The 20,532-nt window shown below is 38.6% G+C and overlaps 1 protein-coding gene across 2 annotated transcripts; it reads right to left on the bottom strand.

The window, feature by feature from the left end:
- Positions 1-6,481: 6,481 nt before the first annotated feature.
- Positions 6,482-19,929, bottom strand: LOC127638353 (carbonic anhydrase 5B, mitochondrial-like). Of its 2 annotated transcripts, none has more exons than XM_052119836.1 (7): positions 19,435-19,929; positions 15,898-16,095; positions 13,453-13,571; positions 11,847-11,942; positions 11,617-11,679; positions 11,218-11,376; positions 6,482-8,888 (listed from the first exon to the last, which is right to left on the bottom strand). In XM_052119836.1, exons 1-7 carry the CDS (start codon positions 19,577-19,579, stop codon positions 8,733-8,735), a joined length of 936 nt encoding a protein of 311 aa, XP_051975796.1. In that variant the 5' UTR covers positions 19,580-19,929; the 3' UTR covers positions 6,482-8,732. The 2 variants fall into 2 exon arrangements, with proteins under 2 accessions (XP_051975796.1, XP_051975797.1); XM_052119837.1 differs by lacking the exon at positions 19,435-19,929 and adding an exon at positions 16,438-16,621.
- Between the last annotated feature and the right edge of the window lie 603 nt (positions 19,930-20,532).

Here is a 20,532-nt window from a genome sequence, read left to right as displayed (position 1 = left end):
GAGAGTAGTGTGAAAGTGGTGTTTTAGTCATCTCACACACAGAGTTAAGTTCTCATTATTATAGGAAAAACTCAAAAAACCTCTCATCATCACCTAAAGTTCATTGATGAACTCTCAAAAAATCTCTGTTTGAAGTAAAGAGGTAAATGTCTCGGTTACGTATATAACCTTGATTTCCTGAGACGAGGGGAATGAGACTTTGCGTCACTAAACTGACACTATGGGGAGTATCCGTCTATACAACCTTTTTGATGGGTTTCCACAATAACGGCAATCCTAAAATTGGCTGTGGTGTTTAAGCCCCACCCTTTAAGTGCAAAGCTGTCCGGAATAAAAGCGGGTATGCAAACACCATTCCTCAGGATTTCCTGACTGAGGGACAAGAGCGCATTGCTCGCACCTCAAAGAACTATGGGTCTGTGGTGCTGCCAGTTTACGCAACGTCTCCTTCCCCTCAATCTTAGTTATGGATGTAACCTCGGTTCCCTGAGACGTTCTCTTACGACTCAGTACACTTGACATTGCGTCACTAAGCTCATGCCCGTGATGAGGCCATGACTCTAGTTGAATGAGCTTTAACACTAATTAGGCCATTCTCACCCTGTGACTCGCGTCAACAATCCAGTGAGAAAGTCTTTGCTTGGAGATGGATATACCTTTCATGCATCCTCCATAGCACACAAAGAGCTGGTCAGACAGTCTGAACTGGCGGGTGCATTCAACATATGTGTGTAGAGCTCGCACAGGGCATAACAAATGTAAGGACTTCTCCTCATCTGATTTAAATGGAGGAGGGAAAAGGCTTGAAGGTGAACCACCTGTGCTCTGCAGGGCGTGGTTAAAACTTTAGGCATATACTGTAGCCTTTTCTGGGTTTGACAGTGGCTTTTGAAAGATCTGGACCAAACTTCATACATGAACTGTCGACTGACAGTGCTTGCAAATCCCATCCCGTTTTTTCTGAGGCCAGAGAAAGCAGTAATGCAGTTTTAAGAGAAAGCACATGCAATTCAACCAGAGGCTCGAAGGGAGGCCCCACGAACAATTTTAGGACCAAAGACAGGTCCCAAGTTGTAACTGTAGCCGGCGAGGGGGATTTAACCGCCTCGCTCCCCTAAGGAACTTATGATCAAGTCTTGTTTGCCTATACAGGTGCCGGCTTCAGGTGCATGAAATGCAGATATAGTTGCCACATAGACTTTGATAGTTGACGGAGTGAGCCCTGCGTCCAATCGCTCTTGAAAAATGCAATATGGGGCACTTCACTGGGTCTTTGCCGTGTGAAAGCACCAATTAGTGAACGCATTCCATTTCAGTGCATAAAGGCATCTGGTAGATGGCGCTCTAGCCTGCAAAATGGTGATCATAACCAATTTAGCATGCTTCGTTCAGGGGCCACACATGCAGGTTCCACAGCTTTGGCTGGAGATGCCAGACTGTGCCCTGCACTTGAGAGAGGAGATCCCTCCTCAGCAGTATTTCCCATGGAGGATCATCCAGAATCTCAATCATTTCCGGAAACCAGGACTGACTGGGCCACTTCGGTGCAACCAATAGAACCGTTTCCTTGTCCGCTCTGACTTTGCATTTAACAGAGTGAAGGAGGCACACCGGTAGAATCACATTTTTGCATTTCACAGGCCATTTGTGGGCCATTGCATCCACTCCTAATGGAGCTTGGGACTTGGAATACCAGAGGGGACAGTGGGCATTCTCCATGGAGGCAAATAGATCGATCTCTGCTTTGACGAATATCCTCAGGACAGCTTGAGGATGAAGTCTCCATTTACCCTGCATCAATCCTTGGCATGACAATTGGTCTGCACCATAAGTCAGATGGCCTAGGACATGTGTTGCCCGCAAGGAGAGAAGATGAAGCTCGCTCCACAGGAGGAGGCGATGCATCAGTCTCATCATTGGCAGGGAACAAATTCCACCTTTGCAGTTTATGTATGCCACAACTTCCATGTTGTCCGAGCAAATAAGAACTTGATAATTTGCTATTTCAGACTGAAAAGCCTTCAAGGCTATGAAAACAGCCAACTGTTCCAGGCGGTTGATGTGGCACGGCCTCTTCGCACCTGTCCATGTGCCGAAAGCAGAGTGTCCGTCGCACACCATGTGTTGGAAGTGTCCGCGGTCACCACTTTCCAACTGAAAATCTGCCCCAGCATGACACCTTGCTCTTAGAAGGCAGGAGCTGTCCAAGGTGCTAGAGCCGCTAAACAGCGGCGAGATATAGTGATGCGCATGTGCACTTGGGGCCAGGAATGCCATGGCACACGACACTTGAGCCAGCATTGAAGAGATCTCATGTGTAAAAGACCTAATGGAATGACGGCGGATTTTGCTTTAATCTGCCTCAATGCTTTTTGAAACAGCTTCAGTGGAAGTGTTCTCCCCAGTTTGAACTGAGACAGAAACTGAAGAATGGCCTGAACATGCTCGTTCATGAAATGCGCATTTGTGCTCGCTCATAGTGTCTAGACTAATGTCCAAAAAGGAAATCTGTTGGCTGGAGGAGAGGGTTCTTTTTGCCCAGATGACATTGAGGCCTAGGCTGTTCAGATGGTGGAGCAATAGGTCCCTGTGCTGGCATAATATATCATGACATTGGGCCAGTAATAGCCAATCATTGAGGTAGTTCAAAATGCACACACCGCTCAGTTTCAGAGGGCGAGTGCCACATCGATGCACTTTGTGAATATGCGAGGAGCCAGGGACAATCCAGAGGGCAGGACTTTGAATTAATATACAATTCCCTTGAACGTGAATCTCAAAAATATCCTGTGGTGTTGTACAATTTGAACAAGAAAGTTGGTGTCTTTCAGATCTATTGATTGGAACCAACTGCATGGGCGGACGTGCGATAAGATCTGCTTCTGAGTAATAATTTTGAACGGGTGCTTTGCAAGTGCGCAATTCAAATGCCTCAGATCTAAAATTGGCCGGAGCCCATCTTTGCAACAAGAAAATAGCAGCTGCAAAACCCTTTGTGGACTTGAAAAACTGGAACAACCTCTATCATGTCCTTTGCGAGGAGATTGTGTATTATGGCTCGTAACACTGGCGCATCTTCGGACGGAACCATGGAAGACAGAACGCAATTGAAATGGAGCGGCCGTCATGAAAATTGGATCGTATAACCATGTTCGAATGTTTTTAACACACATTCGTAAATGCCGTAAGGGCTCACCACGAGTCCATGTAATGGGACCGAAGGCGACCTGGTTTGTGCATTGTATGACATAATGTGCCACACACCATAAGGAAGCAGTTGTACATAATGTGTGGGCGAGTGGAAGAGAGCTCTTTATTGAAAAAGTGTGAGCGTCTCACGCATTCGCAATGAGCGCTGTACTTTTTTTTTGCATATTTTATTGCATGTGAATGAATGTGAGACACAGAAACAACATTTTGAACAAGGGAAGAGGGGAACAGCATCATGTGTCTCTAATCGAGCCTTCTTTGGGACAGGTTCAGAAGGAATGGTGAGCTCTGCCTTCCGCTTCATAGGGCTGTGCGCGTCAAGAGCGCTTTTGCTGCTTTTTCCCATCTGCGCCATTTTCGCGCTGAGGCGTGCAAGGCTTTACCAGCTTTAACTTTCATGGCTCACAGTGCTAAGTCCATAGTGTTGCGAAGCCCTTTGAAAATATCCTTGCTCGTCCATCTGTTTGAGGAGCTTGGCTTGAAACACTTGAAGCATGGCCATCGCGCGGAGTGCCTAACCAGCTTGGCCCGCTGCTGAGTAGGCTCTTCCAGTCAGTGCAGATGTAAGTCGACACGATTTGGAAGGATGAACGGGGTGTGACTTTCAGCTGCTGAATGTGATGAGGTTGTGTGCTCCAGCAGAGGACCGAAGCTCGACATGCACATATTGTATCCGCATAGATGCTGTATATGGAGATTGAGGGGCTCGCAGGGCTTGTGCCGACAATAAGTCCACCTCAGCCGTGCCTCCTTGTGTGATCCCTTGGGAGTCACAGAAGAGGCGGGTGGGAGGGCACAGGAGAATGAATCGTTCATCAGAGCGAGGGCGATTCGAGAGTGAAGCGTCTTGAGACTCATGCCCTCACAGTGAGGGCAGTCTGTCTCCATCAGAGCTGCTACTACGTGTGCACGGCCCAGACAGCGAATGCAGCTTTCATGCTGATCTGATGGCGGGATTTGTCCCTCACATAATGAACATGTGAGGGCGACATCTTGAAAAAGACATGAACATGTAAGCGGCTCTTTTAGTTCTAATATATATACATATACACACACACACACACACACACACACACAATATCACATTAGCTTATAAGGATGCAAAACTCCTGTCGAAGCGCTGCGGGGAATCAAGATGCTGAAGCGTCAAGCGGCGAGTCATGTTCGCCGGAATCCAGTCTTCTCGTTGCAATGAAGATCCCACCCGCTGACTCATGTATGTCAATGGCGAAGTAGTAGAATGCTTCTAGACAAGAGATGAATTGCTGTCTTGACATTTACAGTTATGCATTTGGCAGACGCTTTTATCCAAAGCGACTTACAGGGCACTTACAGGGACAATCCCCCCGGAGCAACCTGGAGTTAAGTGCCTTGCTCAAGGACACAATGGTAGTGGCTGTGGGGTTCGAACCAATGACCAACAGTTGTGTGCATTAGCCCACTACGCCACCACCACTCCTCTTGAAGGAAGAAAATTGTGGGTAATGGTGTTTGCGCTCCCGCTTTTATATCGGACAGCTTTGCACCTAAAAGGGTGGGGCTTAAACACCATAGCCATTTTTTAAATTTCCGTTATTGTAGAAAGGTTTCAACCAGGTCATGTAGAAGGACTCTCCCCATAGCGTCAGCTTAGAGACGCAATGTCAAGTGTACTGAGTCATAAGGGAACAGCTGGACAGGAGTTTGAAGAAACATCTTCAAACTATAGGTTGCTGTTTATCAAAAGTCATAGGACTGAATGGAATTTTCTTTTTGTCTGAAAATAACCTGTAAAAACATTGAAAAACAAAACCATAGAAAATGTGATGCTTTCATCTGTGCTTTATATTCATTAAGTGATGCCTGATCATTGAGAAAAAGGAACCTAGCAGAGACCAGTGTCCACCATCCCTCAAGTTACTCCACAGATGCAGCAGGTTTTGGGTCACTTTCTTTATCACAGCAGAGATGAAGTCTTGTTGCTTCTCTTCAATCAGTTCATCTCTGTGGTTTGTTTTTCCTTTAGAGCTCAAACAGCATGTTCTCAAACTCTCTCATACAATGATGGGAAACCGTGGTGTGTTTGGGATACGCAAAAACCCAGTGTCTTGTCCCATTTTTGTAACTCATGCAGCCAAGAACAACAAACATTAAACAGAATCTTTTTTGAACCAAGGTTAAAACAAAACTCAATACAGGTCCCCTGGCCCCTCCAAACACCCACACCCAGGCCTTATTCTCTGTTTTGTCTTTAAAGGTTCTGTCTAGTCCAAACTGGTTTGTAACTTGTGCTCCACATGCTCCGATTTATTGCTTGGAACGGTCTTCACTCTTTAAACATCAATGGACAGCAACCATTATTATAAATTGAGTATTTATTTCACCTTTTGATAACTGTTCTAGAAAATGTACCCAGCAACAATCCTCATTCTAGTTTAAAAGCTCAAATGTTAAATTTTATTATCTGCACCAAAACCATAAAATGAACCAAAGTTCATTTTACTTTCAAATGAAGCAGTGCTTAAAATTTTCAAAGAGATCTTGGCATGGAATGGAGAAAATGGGCATTTTCTGTGCTATATTGTACATACACTAGCTGAGCACTTTATTAGAAACACTATGGTCCTAATAAAGTGCCCAATGTGGTCTTCTGATTTTGTAGCCCATCCGATTGAGATGTCATTCTGCTCACTACTATTGTACAGAGCGTTATCTGATTTACCTTTGCCTTTGTCAATTCAAACCAGTCTGACCATTCTCCGTTGACCTCTCTAATCAACAAGGCAATTCAGTCCACAGAACTGCTGCTCACTGGATATTTTTTGTTTTTTTCCAGAGTAAACTCTAGAGACTGTTCTGCATAAAAAAAAAAACAGGAGATCAGCAGTTACAGAAATACTCAAACCAGCCTGTCTGCCACCAACAATCATGCCACGGTCATAATCACAGAGTAAATTTTTTTTCCTTATTCTGATCGTTGATGTGAAAATTAACTGAAGCGCCTGACATGTATCTGCATGATTTTATAAATTGCACTGCAGCCAAATAAGCAGGTGTATAGATGTTCCTAATAAAGTGCTCAGTGAGTGTAATTAAGCTGTAACAGCTTTTTTAATATTTACACTGTATAAAAAATGGAAGCTAAAATCTCACTGTCAGTGGCAATCTAGAAACTTTAAATTGAAATGTAGATGTAAAAATATAAAAGTGCATAAATCAATTTACCAACGATAGTGATATCTGTGCTAAGCTATGCATAGGAGTCCAACACTGCACAAATAGACAACTTCACTCAATTTTGTTTTATTTCATTTTTACACATACAAATGGTTAATACACACATTTTAGACAGCATGAATGAGAGGTTACATTGACAAATGCCCAATGTTTGTCCCACCCCCACCCCTGCTAAATCCACCAAAACATGCACCTTTTAGTGCAGCTGAGCCGGACCCAACAAGCACCTGATGCAACAGTGCATGCTGGGATGGGGCCTCCATAAACCATCAGCACCACCCTCTTATCCTGCTTAAATCCCCAGGGCACAAGCTTGTGTCCACCCAACAGTTAAACAAAACTAAAATGACCCAAAAAGACCAATTTCCTAAACTAATGAATACAAGACAGTTTCTGCACACAGTACAAGAATCAAATCATATTGTCAAAGTTCTGCATACCTTTGCATCATTAAATGTATAGTAGGCAGCAATGGTAGGTAAGTGACAGTTATAGATAACTTTCTGGTGTCTAAAACAGTAAAACAAGTTTTAGTGTTAAACTGTGATTCTTTATTTCCATTAAAAATGGAGGGCTTCAAGCTACTTAAAAAGGACAAAGCAGAGGCAAATCCTACCAGATGGGTCGGTGGTGGGGGTTAAGCATGTCCCTCATGCAAACCCATTGCAGCAAAGAGTCAGAATGTCAGTTTGAATATTAACAACCTCAGTCCATAATTCATCCATTGCATAATTCAAATTCAAATTCAAACAACAAAAGGTGTCTTCGCATGCTATTCAGCGCCGTTTCAATAAGAAAACATTGTTCCAGGGCCTCCTGATGTGAAAGAATGTTCAATTTTTTTTTTTTACTAAGGGCAGAGAGCTGAAGACTTGGGCAGGTGGAGTGAAGGGATCCCAGCCTCCCTGCAACACAGTATTTGGACAGTGCAAATCCAGCTTTCAATCTAGTTAATATCACTCTGAATTTCAACCATCGACCCAATAGGGAGAGAACCAGGTGGCCCATTCAGATGGGAGGCCACTTTAGGGGCAGTTTGCACAAGAACATTGTTATTCAGCCATCACAAAAGAGACCAGCGTCTCTTGGCAAAGAAAAAAAAAAAAAAGCATGTCATACTTCTGCAATTTCTTCACCTCCATGTAACCACTGAACACTGAAGTTTTTTTGCAACCTAGTCCAAATATATCGCAAATCTAAAACCTTCCAACTCAATGAAATGCAACGAATGAACCAAATTATAGTTATCTTTAAAGGAAACAATCAGTTGGTCATACTTTAGTTCCCAAATCTACATTTTGTCTGCTCTCGTGCACCTCTGATGCCTCTAGTGGAAAACACGTGCTCAAAAATGGAGGTCCCCTCTTACCAGTATTTAATGAAATTGAGTGGACAGACACATCAAGATGCTCCCGAATAAATTCTACAATCATTTCTTAATTAAAACCTAACAGTATCTCTGCTACAAAATCAGCAACAATGAATACACTTTAAAGATACTGCTAAACCAATGACAAAAATGTTTACGCAATAATAACACATGTGATCTTAATGGAAAAGATTGGAGGCACATATATTTTGCCCAAAGGCAAATGTGGCCAACAACTTGTGCAATTGATCAGATTATTGATTACAATGCGAGCAATGGAGAAATAATCAGTGATTATGTACAATGCTAAAGGCAGTATGGATGAGGATAACATATTCAGTAAAAAAAATCTGAAGTACACACAAAGTACAGTAATGCTTTTTCATTAAACGATTGTGCGCATTAATCTACTCCTCTTCCCCTCATATTTCTATATTTCCAGTGCACCTTTAATAAAGTCTATATTTCTAGTCTTAATTACACTGCAATATTTAATTGTAATCTTATACATTTTCATTTCATCTCTCTAGATTAGACCGGCTCTTCTTAAAATACCTAAAAATAGTCAAAAACATTGTGCAGTTTCATACTTTATAGAAATTCTCTCAGGCAGATAAAAAAAAAAAAACTCCTTGAATTCCAGCACTATATTCAGTACTTGTACAAATACAGAAAAAGTTTAGATATAAAATTTTAGAAAATTTTAGGAATTTGAGCATCAACAGGTGCTTTGAGTAACTATATTTTTCTTTGCTTATCCCTTTCAACCAAATCTTTCCAATCTACACCTAAATGTCTAGCTGCTTAATGAGTTGGGCAATCTGGCAATCATGTCGAGCATTTAAAATCCAATTTAAGACCATATTGACATCAGCAAACCACTGACGAGAGTGACTGCGGAGTCGGTGCTTATGGATTAAAATTACAGGATTTTAGGTTAAGGCTCCATTGGTGGACCGTCTTGTAGAAAGGGGGTGAAGGAGGAACGGACTGTCCTTCCCTTCAAAGCCTGCTGGACACGGAAGTTGTTGACCATGCTTCTTTGGACCTGCTCCTCTGCAGATGTGAACAGCAAGCTGCGAAACACTGCCAACTGTGAAAAGAATGTCAGAGAATCTATAAAAATAGGTCTGCGCATGTGTCAAAAAGTTATGATTTAGATTGGGAGCAATCAATAGCAGGAAATTATTGCATATGTAAAAAGAAATAACTAAAAACGAAGTGAGTGGATAGCAAAACAGAAAACAGATGTCAGCAGGCAGCCATATGAGCTTTTTCATTCCATTTCCAAGGTTACCGTGGAGCAGAATAACAAAGTCTGAATGACAAACAGTCTCCCAGGAGTCACAACAGCCAGTGTGAAAATGGTTTCAAAAGAAATTCATAGCTTTTATTAATTGTTTTCACATTTTTTGCATTTCTACACAACGACTCACAGTAATTTTGCTTCTGTAATTTACATTTCACAATTATTTATCAGTTGACATCAACTTTTTTTGTTCATCATTGAGGTTTAAATAAAATGTATATGAATTTATAAAGGGAAATGTTTATTTTAAGATTTTAAATCACCTTTTAATTTTTTTTTGCAGTACAATTAAAGTCCAAATAGTTCATGTAGCATCTTAATACAACGCAACATTGTGGCTCCGGAAATAAAATTATTAACAATTTGTTAGTAACAATACCGTATAAAACTTTTAAGCTGCACTATGTAAGATTTTTTTGGTTAAAAATGAACAAATTGACATTATTGATTGAGTACATAAACAGTGTTCAAAACAATGTTCTTACCTTACCCTGATTCACTAAAGGGTTAGTTCACCCAAAAATTATTTCAGCCAAACACAATCAGAGTTATAGAAAAAATATCCTGGCTCTTCCAAGCTTTATAATGGAATAGAATGTTACCTTGGAAATGTCATCCATACGGCTCCAGGGGGTTAATAAAGGCCTTCTGAAGTGAAGTGATGCGTTTTTGTAAGAACAATATCCATATTTATAACTTTATAAACTATAAATTTGAACTTTGTATAAACTACAATCTCCATTTTTAACCTAATATACATGCGAAATAAATAAAATACAAATTCTAGAGTAAATAGTTTTCCTAAAAATATAAAAATAAAAAAAATAAAAAAAAGTTTATATTTCCAGGAATGTTGGTTTTTAATCAGACATTACATCTGATTAAAAGTACTGTCCAGCATCATTCAATCACTGCCAACCATGTTAAATAAATTCTGAATCGATGTACTGATTACCATTATTCCATGTCTGCCAAACATGTTGAGTGATCCAAACATCATCTGCAGCCTGAAACTGAACTTTTAGTCTGATTTATTTGGAGTGAATGCACTTAGCGTATAGAAACACATAGGATGCTCCCATGCTCCCTATTTAGTGAATGACTTAACCTCCAGTGTGCTGTCTGTATGCACTGGTCTCAGAACAGTTCAAAATGCACCTTATTTTCACCCAAAACCAACAAAGCCTCTGAAAACAACATTTTTCAGCTTTTGGATGAACTCATTGATTCTCATGTGATAATGCACAGTAAATATTGGATTTCTAAGGGAAAGAAAATGCACTAAAGCACACATAAGTGTACATTGTGTTTTGCAGACTCAAACAGGTTTCAGTGTAAAAACTTAATTAGGTTTCTTTGCAGATGTAGTTTTGTTGGCATTTCTCCCTAAGACAAACTCCAATGTGATCGGCACCATGTTGGGCTTTTTGTCACATGACTCCCATGCCAATATAATCTAACTTATGCGTTGCATATTGCAAAGCCAAAATATGTCGGGCTCGCACAAGGTTAAAGACCTCATTAAAGATTCATCGGTCCGTGTTATTTCAACTTTTTTTTTTTTTATCGTGTTTAAAAGCAGAATTCCTGGTGAACAACTACACAATCCATGATCCAGCAGATAAAGATCCACCAATCAGAGAATCGTGGCAATAAAAGCATAGCGAAAGAAACCAGCAGCGACCACCAACTCCTACGATAATTCTTTAGCTTAAAATCAATCTTTGTAATTTTGTGATACACCTCAGAGCTGATTGGTTTGGTTAATGGATTAGAACTCTTTTAAAACATATTTTTTAAATCCCTTTTCTCCCTTTGGAAGAAATTAATGGAAAAAATACTTCTGGAACAAAGACATCTGAAAAGTGGGTGGGCACTACATTAATTCACGTCACTGCTTGAAATGTCATGTTAAATTACCATTTTCATAAAAATGTGGCGTGTTATTTTTTTAAGGTATCCAATTAGGATCAGTCGACCACTTATTCAAGGCGTTTAATCTAAAAAGAATATTTAAGGCCAGCCAAATTAATTTCCTTTTTATATTTGCTACAAGGGAAAAATGTCCCCTCAATTTCCTGTCTTACATTCCCCAAACATATTAGCCTCATACCTGATCATGACTGACTTCAATGTGCTGTTTCATTAAGATCCATGTCACTGCCTCAGTAAGAGGAGGAGTAGTCAGAGAGCCTGCATATGTCCAATATTCATCAATGTTTTCCGGAAGAAGACATGCAGGGTCAAAATTGGTGAACTCTACCACACTGTCCTGGATGGAAAAGAACGAAGATATTACATAAATGTAAAACTGTTATCTTTCAAGGGTAATGTGAAACAAAGAATGCTTTCAAAATTGTTATGCTTACAGTGTACCAAATACCAGAAGATTCTTGCAACAAGATTATGCTCTGAGGTCTCAATATAAAACTCACAAAAAGTCTTTGAAAAGCAAAGGATCAATGTGTACAAAACACCTATTTCATAATGTTTAACGCTTTGTTGCCCTTGCCTTGTGCCGGACAGCAGGCAAGGCATCCACCAATTTCTGCAAACCCTCATGCCTCTTTCCAACCTGTGAAATGACAAAAATACAATCTTATTTTTTTACATAAATATTTGCGATTGCAATGGATACTAAACTTACAGTTCTAGGAACAACAATTATGGAGGATTAAATTGCATAAGTGTAATTATTGTCAATCAACTTGTATATGTAAGACTCTGATATGCAGTTAGTACCTTCAGAAAGACTCCAATAACAGCCAATCCATTTTCCTCCATAATAGCTTCTTCAAATAAACTGTACTTGTCAGAGTTCCAGTGAACAATATGGAGCTGTGAAGAGATACACACCCATGGTTATGTGAATGCTAACACTGGGCACTTTTCCTGTAATTCCTTTTATTTGATTAAGGTTACTACAATCGTCCACCCTGTTGCACAACCCTGTACACTGTGTTTAATGATGTACATTTGCAGAGCCACAATAACTTAGACCAACAACATCCATTCAAACAGACAGAACTCTATTCATTCTGGTCTGATTAGATTCAACCAAAAGGCGGCACTTTGCACAATGGAGCATACATTTACAGGACTGAAATCTGAGCCTTATTACTCGAACACAAATCAATCCCACTCAAGTGCTGAGAGCCGTAACAAGGTCACATTCTCATCACCGGTAACAAATGCAATCTGTTTTTTTGTTGTTTATTTTCTCCCCTTTTCTCGCCCGTTTGGAATGCCTAATTCCCAATGCACTTTAGGGCCAATTTGGTTACTTCAGAGACCTGGCAGGAGCCACTCAGCACGCTCTGGATTCAAACTGGTGACTCCAGGGGTGGTAGACAGAGTCAATACTCGCTGAGCTACCCAGGCCCCCAACAAATACAATCTTGGCTTTTTGTTATAGCCAAGTCTCTCACTCTTACACACCCCTCCTTAGTTTCGTAACAGACTGAAATAGGTTAAATGAGAATAGTGCTTGCCCTGGTTTTATGCCATATAGCCATTGTGGTGATTTTTCACATTTCGCAATAAAAATAGAGGGTTGGTCCTAAATGTAAAGTCACTACCTTCCTGCCTGTGTCGCAACAGAGGACTATTTCCTATTAGTGAAAAATAGCTTTCAGGTTCAAGTAAAGCCACGCTGTAAAAAATGTCCGTAATTTTAATGGTAAAAGACTGTAAAAAAATGCTACAGTAAAACATTTTTAACTTTAATTGGTTAATGGACTGTTACCTTAAAATATATGTAAAAACAATTATAATATATTTTAAAAGACAATGTAAAATGTTGTGAAACTGACCTTTTTTAGATGTAAAAATTATGTATTTAAAGTGTAATTAACGGTAAATTTAACAAGAGTACATGTAATTTTTCGGTAAGTTACTGGAAAAATTACGGTAAATTTTTTTTTAATAATCGGGCGTTCCCAGAATTCCCTACGTGACCCATTACATTTCATTACATTTTATGGGAACAGTTATGTGTCTTCTTATTTTTAATATAAGTTATGGTCATTGGGGTGTTCTGTTTTATATTTGATGTAGTTTAGTTCATGTTTATTACATTATTTAAATTTCACGTGTGTTACCCTGATGGTAATGCACTGTAAAATATACAAGCATCAAAATGACATCCCGTAAAGCCTGAAGTGTGGATAATGTATTTTTTATGGTGAATTTCTGGCAACCACAGCTGCCAGTTTTTTTACTGTAAATTTAACAGGATTTTGTTTGCAGTGTATAGACTCAAAGATGTGGCTTTCATTTGGAATTTTTTTAATTCCAAAATAAATCCAACAAATGCATTTAATTCCATGAGTTTATGGGGGTGAGGTACCTCAGCAGGGTAAAGACGGCGATCTATGGTGTGCTCTGAGCCCCAAGTGTTGTTCTCTCCCCAATGAAAATGAAACTGACACATTCTGAATTGATTCTCCAGTGGTCCTCCCTTCAGAGCTAAAAGAGAATCATATTAGTTTATTTATCAAGTTTCAGTTCTCACAACACAGAACAGATTGCTTCTTATTTCATATGCTATTTTTGTATTAAAAAAATACATACACATATATATTATATATATATTTTAGTGGTCGACTGATAGTAGATTTTACTGATAACTAAGGTGGTGAAAAGGGCTAATAACCAATTAATCAGATGATAGTTTTTAAAATCAATTTATTGTCTTTCGTGACTGTGATGGGCAATGACATAGAGTGATGCAGGTTTACAGTGCAACCAAAATCCCAATCATAACCAAATATAAATAAAAAATGAAGATAACATGGGAGTTTTAACTATAAACAAGCCCAAAAATACACTAAAGACTTATTTTGAAAGGTCTATGCTTTCAAACACAACATGGACACAATCATCTAGAATATATTACAATAAAAATACTATAAAATAAAGATTGTCACGTGGGCTAGTAAATACTGTATAAGCAGTAATTCATTAACAGTAGATCATCATTCATCAATAGTAGATCAACAGATTTTGCTTGTCAATTGACCAGTATTCCGGTATTATAAAATACTTTTTTCCCACCGTCAGTCAAAATCAACACGTCAATAAAGGTTACATAAATAAACATCCAACAAAGTCTACACTTAAAAAAAACATTTGTATTAATAATAATTTAGTCCACAAACAGTGATGATGACTGACAATCCTCTATATGTAAATATTCAGTGAATTAAGCTTTCTATAGCTTATATGCATTCCTCTGTTTTGGACATAAAAAAATAAAAATAATCAACTATTGGTGTTGATATTTTCTGATAACATATGTATATTTGGAATAATGTACAGATTTCATGTTGGATCATAATTTCTTTTTTTGTAGTAAGACCTTTGATATTAGGGTAAAAATAATATTCTTGATAATTTTTGTATTGTTTTCCTGTAAAAATATCTAAAAATCATTAAAATAAGATTAATTTGATTGTTCTTGTTTTAGGGTGTGTTCACACTTGGCAGGTTTGGTTTGATTAAAACGAACTCTGGTGCGATTGCTCTGTTAGTGCGGTTCATTTGAACAAGTGTGAACGCTGCTATCCGAACCTTGGTGCGCACCAAACAAGCGGGCCAAGACCGACTGAAAAGTGGGTCTCGGTCCGCTTCCAAAGAACTCTGGTGCGGTTCGATTGATATATGAATGCAACATGGACCAAAGACGTCTAAACGGATCAATAAAAGGAAGTCATTTGCCTTTAATACTGACCTCAAGTATTTTTCTCATCATATGAGCTATGTTTCCCATTACAGTTTGGTACAGGCGTCGGAACCGCCATCAGCTGTCCTTGCACCATATCTTTATTAGTGTGTGCTACGAAGTAATTTCTGGTCCTGTTTTGACTCCTTTACACATTTTATTAGCTCTTCGTTTGTTCTCAGCTGGTAAAAATACCACCATATATACATAAATCCAACGAGCACATTTAGCCCAGCAGCCAGCTTTGTTTTGGATGTTCGGCAAGTTCCGTCGCAAAATATACATCATAAAAGCTGTCTAATCAGTTTGTGACTTTCCGGATACCTTGGTTTTGTATCGTTAGATTCGGAGTTAAACATGCCAGTGTGAACGCCAAGTGAACCAGGACTAAATGTATAATTTCCTTTTTTGGTCCGGACCAAGAGAACTGAACTACAAGTGCGAACAAACCCGTAGAAACACACTGCATAAGATATTTAGGTTTTTCAGAGAATGTATTTTTAATGTGTATTTTGTCTTAACTGGACTGGCAGAGTTCTTATAGTCAAAACAAGTGAAAAATATCTACCAGTGCTGAAGAAGTAATCCAAAGTATGTAGAATATGTTACTAACCTTGAGTAATCCAACAGAATACGTTACAAATGACATTTTACAGCACGTATCCTGTAATCTGTAGAGGAATACATTTCAAAAGTAATCCTCCCAACCATATATATATATATATATATATATATATATATATATATATATATTATTATTATTTTTCCTTCATAGCAACAGAATAAACCCAAGTAAAACCAAAAAAAATCCATAAAAAAGTTAACTTGGCCCAATTACTATTCTCCCTTAAAAATTATTCCACTGTAATCACTATAGTAACTGTGTATTACTAATGTAAAACCATTAAGAGTTAATATTCGGATTTATTCGGATGATGTCTAAGCTTCTAAGTTACAAAATGTTTTCTTATAGCAATAACTGCAATTACATTTATATTAAAGCGGAAACTATGGTTACCATTGTACATTTAGGTTGGGGTTTCTCATTCTAGACATGAACAGGTCACTTACTGGATTTGTCGGTAGTGTCGTCGTACTCGACAAGAAAAGTGTAGCCGTTGTTCCATATCTGCTGGCAGGTCCTCGGGTCGTATTGCACTTTGAGGGGTTTGAGTTGCGGGTCAAAGACGCTTTTGCGCATCACAATGTCAATGGGTGACTGTCTGTCTCCACCGGGAACAGCGAGCGGCCCCTGCCACATCGGATGCACTGGAGCGAGAAAGACAGGTCTGTATAAGAAATCAGTGAACATTAGGATTGTGTCTCAAATCCTAGTGAGTTGGCCATTTACAGAATGTGTCGGCATCATAAACAAGGCGCGTCCGAGACTGAGTTTTTGGTAAAAATGCTGCAAATAAGCGCATATGATGCAAGAAATGTGAAAAAGAACCCGCCAATGATGATCAGGAATGCTGTATACTCTAGGAAGTCAGCACATTAGGTTTTGAGACACAGTCTACATCAGGAACAACATGCATACTGACTGACACGTCTTACCAAAGCATAGATGATCGGCAGATAGATAGATAAAGTCCTAACAAATGTACCTACATTTTATAGCGCACAGCGCAGCCTCATGCGTCGCGTTACACATTTGTTTTATAATTTAAATCTTAACTCTCAACAGGAACAATTAAAAAAATCAATCCAAAAACGAGAAAAAGGCGACTCTATCTGCTTGCAGTTTTCTTGTTTGCGTTAAAGAACAAAAAAAAGGAGGAAATGTATACTTCCTCCTGAGACTCGATGACTCAAATAGAATTGACAGGAGGAATGCCAGAGCAAGAGCCGACTAGTGCACAGAAAGACAAGGTTTTATGTTACCTTTAATAGTAGGCATGCCCTTGCAATCGTTTTATCACTGAGCAAACATGTAAGAGTTCCTTCAAACTGCGTAAAAATGTGTTAATGATACTGTTCTGACCCAATATAAAAGTTAAGATTAAGGATCAGCTCACCCAAAAATGAAAATGTTGTCATTGTTTACTCACCCTTATGTTGTTGTAACCCTATTACTTTATTTCTCGAAAACAAATGGAAAAAAAGTTGACGTCATAAAATTGCTAAGCTTGAATCTCGAGTCAGCAGATATATATAGCCTATATATATAAAAATGCCTCCTTACTTCAGACTTCAGATTTTTTGCCTTAAACTAGACAAGAGTTCACTTTAACATTATGTATTGTTACCCTTCTCCTTTTCTCATCGTAATCATAAGATAGAATATAGTTAATGTAATAATATTATTAGCATAATAATTATTCATAAATGTAAATTCTCATCAGCTGTACAAAGTTTTATTTTCTCAGAACACTGAACAACAAAAAAATTGTCAAACTGTATGACAAATGATTAAATGTGTCTTCATTTGTAACCATATTACCTTTTTTTAGAAGGCTAGTTATCTATCTTTTTACTTTATTTTCTTTCCGCATCAATGTCATTCAAAGTTATAATATTTTTTTAATATGAAATTTTTTTATTTTTCAAAAAGCGCATATATGTTTCTGTATTTAGTAAGACTCTGTAAACCTGACATCTTTGCATTAAATAAATAAAATAAAGCAAAAACAACAAAAGCACAACTCTTCAAGCTTCAAAACAATGCAAAAGTATAATTTAGAAGTCTAATAAATTATTCTATGAGACCTGTGATTGTAATGAAAGCATACAATAAGGTTTGGTGAGAAACAAAAATAAATCTAATGTATTATTTAGTGAAACTGTTGACAAACCGTTGATCTCCTTTGTGCGTGCATGATAGGGCTTGAGAGCAATAGTTCACGCACCCCCCTCGCAACATTGGGGCATTCAAGAGAAAACACATTTTGTTTATCTAAAAATAGGTCCACCACAGCGATAGCGACAACAGAACACAACACAGCTGCACACAAAACTTATTAAACATGTCTGAAGAGTATGTAGTCGAAGAATTGATGCATTTCTATGCCCAGCCTTAGTTTTTTTTAACAGAGTACTCGGACACGGTGTCTTAACCTGACAGCAAATGACATGTGATAAAACGTATACTTTCTATGGTAATTAAAGAGTTTTTGTCCTAACCAGCAGTGACTAGCAACAGTACATTCTATTGATAGCATGTTTTCTGTTTTCTGCATTGCGTAACTCCGTCCACTGTGAAATGGCACCAGTACAAAAACTTTAAAGTAAATAAGGCTGGGCATAGAAATGCATAAATTATTTGACTACAAACTCTTCAGACATGTTTATCAAGTTCTTTTCTCTGTTTATGAGTGTTATGTTCTATTGTTGCCATCACTGTGGAGGACCTGTTTTTAGATAGACGAAACTTATTTTTGGGCTGCGTAACTGTTGCTCTCGTGCCCGATCATGAACGTGCATAGGAGATCTACAGTCAGTGAACAGTTTCACTAAATAATACATTAGATATACACAATACGCCATATACTTACTGTATGGACCTACAGAGCTGAAATATTTTTCTAAAAATCTGAATTTCTTTTCTGCAGAATAATGAAAGTCATACATATCTGGGAAGGCATGAGTGTGAGTACATGATGATAGAATGTTTTCAAGTTACACCTTTAATAATTAATAGCTGTTATGTGGTTTAGACCACTACACCACCACCATCACTCCATGGTGAACACATAAGTGGTAAGATAGGTCTCCTACTAAATATAGTGTAAATTATTATAACTCCTTATTAAATGGACTTGTGAACAAAATCACTCTTTTAAGTCATATAAAAGATTTGTTCAAAATGAAAGGTAAGGGTCTCAGTTTATCTTTATTATATTACAGCAGCAGTTGTATGTCACACAACAATATAACATACATTTAAATACATTATCATATCTGCTGTACCTATAAATTATTCTTAGTAGTAGTAGTTTGGCACCCTGGATGAAACCTGCTTCAACACTTATAAAGAATATTGTACGCCTACTGATCATAAAGGACAAGAACATAAAAATACTTAACATCCTTTTTTTTTTTTTTTTGCTCAAATTAAACATGTTATTCCTTTAAGAAACTTGAAACACAGTCTCTGACATATTGCAACTTTAAGACTGGTTTCAATGAAATCTTCTGTAGAAAAACAAACATGACCCGTACATTCCCAGGGCGGGGCTTGAGGTGGAAAAATAGTCATGTGAAACAAATAAAAACCAGCCCACCATAAAATGACAGGGTTATTAGTACATACTGCAAAAATTATACTTCCCAAAATATATATCTCTATTTGAATAACAAATAACAGATTACTACAGCTGTTCTGGCACAAGCCATGTGGTTAACATTTCCTTTCATCTTTTATGTAAACATTACTGCTTACGCAAGACCCGGAAGTGTATAGAAGCGATGCAGGAAGGCGTTTTTTTCTGATAAACGATCACTAATACGGTCATAAATTACATTTATGATAACACCTTAGTAAGGACTGTTTGGAACATTGTGCACTACTGCAAGGACTGCTTACCCAAGCAAGGTTGAACAGTGGCTTTTAACCAGAACCAAATGGCTTCTATACATTCCGGTTAAAGCATGCACAAATTCACAAACCTTCTGTCAGGACAAATTTGCTGGAGCAGGCAGACAGGTTGCATCTCCGAGCAGGTATCCAGCGCTGGCATCTAACGTGTCTCACTAAATGTCTGCCAAAAATCTGCCGACCGAGAGGCGCTACGATAGCTGTCAGTGTCACCATGATGCCCTGCTGCGCGTGACTTCTTATAGCAAATGTTATATATATATTTTTTTTAAAAAAGCCAAGGATCAAAGCTTAACATCTATCCGCGAGACGCCAAGAGTCATTTGGCGTGTACCAACAACACTCGCTTCTTGCGTCCTACTGATTGGTGGATGAAATCAAACAAGGTCTGGTTTCCAACTCCCACCAAACGACTTAAAGGGCCTAGATGTTTCCTATTGTCTCGGTCTTACAAAACCCCGACACAGTTTTAGGGGTCGGATGTCCAGCCTCAGTCCAATCAGCTTCATCCATAGAGGGGCGTTAGATCTTAATTATATGCAGAGGAGGGACACGAGGATGCTTGTTTGGGTTGAAAAGTAATTTATGGAGCGGTCTTAAAAATGTAATTTAAAAAGGAGGAACGCGTTTATGTAAACACGGATTGGTGTACAACATTTTCCATTGCTGTCATCAACATCTTAGGTAAAAATAGTGTGTGCCAAAATAAAGTACTACTGTTGTTATTTCAACAAACTAGAATTGGTAACTTGATGTAACCTGATAAGAGAACCAGTGGCCTATGTCACAAAGCAGTATTAAGCAGCTAGGTAAGTTTAAACTTGGTTTAAGCTAACTCTGAGTTTGCGGTACCAGTAAAGTGGATAGGCTATCATCAAGGTTCCTCGCCATAGTAACATACGATAATTGGCTAAACTGCACCGGGTCAAGTTATGTTCCCAATCAGAGATCTCATCCAGATACTGAACCGATCAGCTGCGAGCAAAGTGACAGTCAAATTTACAAAATAAGCTATTTATGATCATTATTCAGGGCGTAGGTTCCGGAGGGGATGGGGGTGGTGGAGGGTACTATATAAAGTTACTTTCACATCGATATGTCATCTATTTTAATATTTTCATCAGATATTTTTTCTTTATATTGTTTCTATTAACCTTATTCAGAGGAGC

This window comes from Xyrauchen texanus, chromosome 46 (assembly GCF_025860055.1).
Source record: "Xyrauchen texanus isolate HMW12.3.18 chromosome 46, RBS_HiC_50CHRs, whole genome shotgun sequence".
In the NCBI taxonomy this organism is placed as follows: domain Eukaryota; kingdom Metazoa; phylum Chordata; class Actinopteri; order Cypriniformes; family Catostomidae; genus Xyrauchen; species Xyrauchen texanus.
This window is presented reverse-complemented; position numbering and strand designations above follow the sequence as displayed.

Bases quoted from the DNA above. Each gene is read 5' to 3' on its own strand.
- LOC127638353 (XM_052119836.1), bottom strand. From the start codon at position 19,579: ATGGTGACACTGACAGCTATCGTAGCGCCTCTCGGTCGGCAGATTTTT. The intron at 16,096-19,434 runs GTTTGTGAATTT...TTCTCGCTCCAG, and splicing joins CAAATTTGTCCTGACAGAAG to TGCATCCGATGTGGCAGGGG. The intron at 8,889-11,217 runs GTATGAGGCTAA...TTCTTTTCACAG, and splicing joins TTGAAGTCAGTCATGATCAG to TTGGCAGTGTTTCGCAGCTT.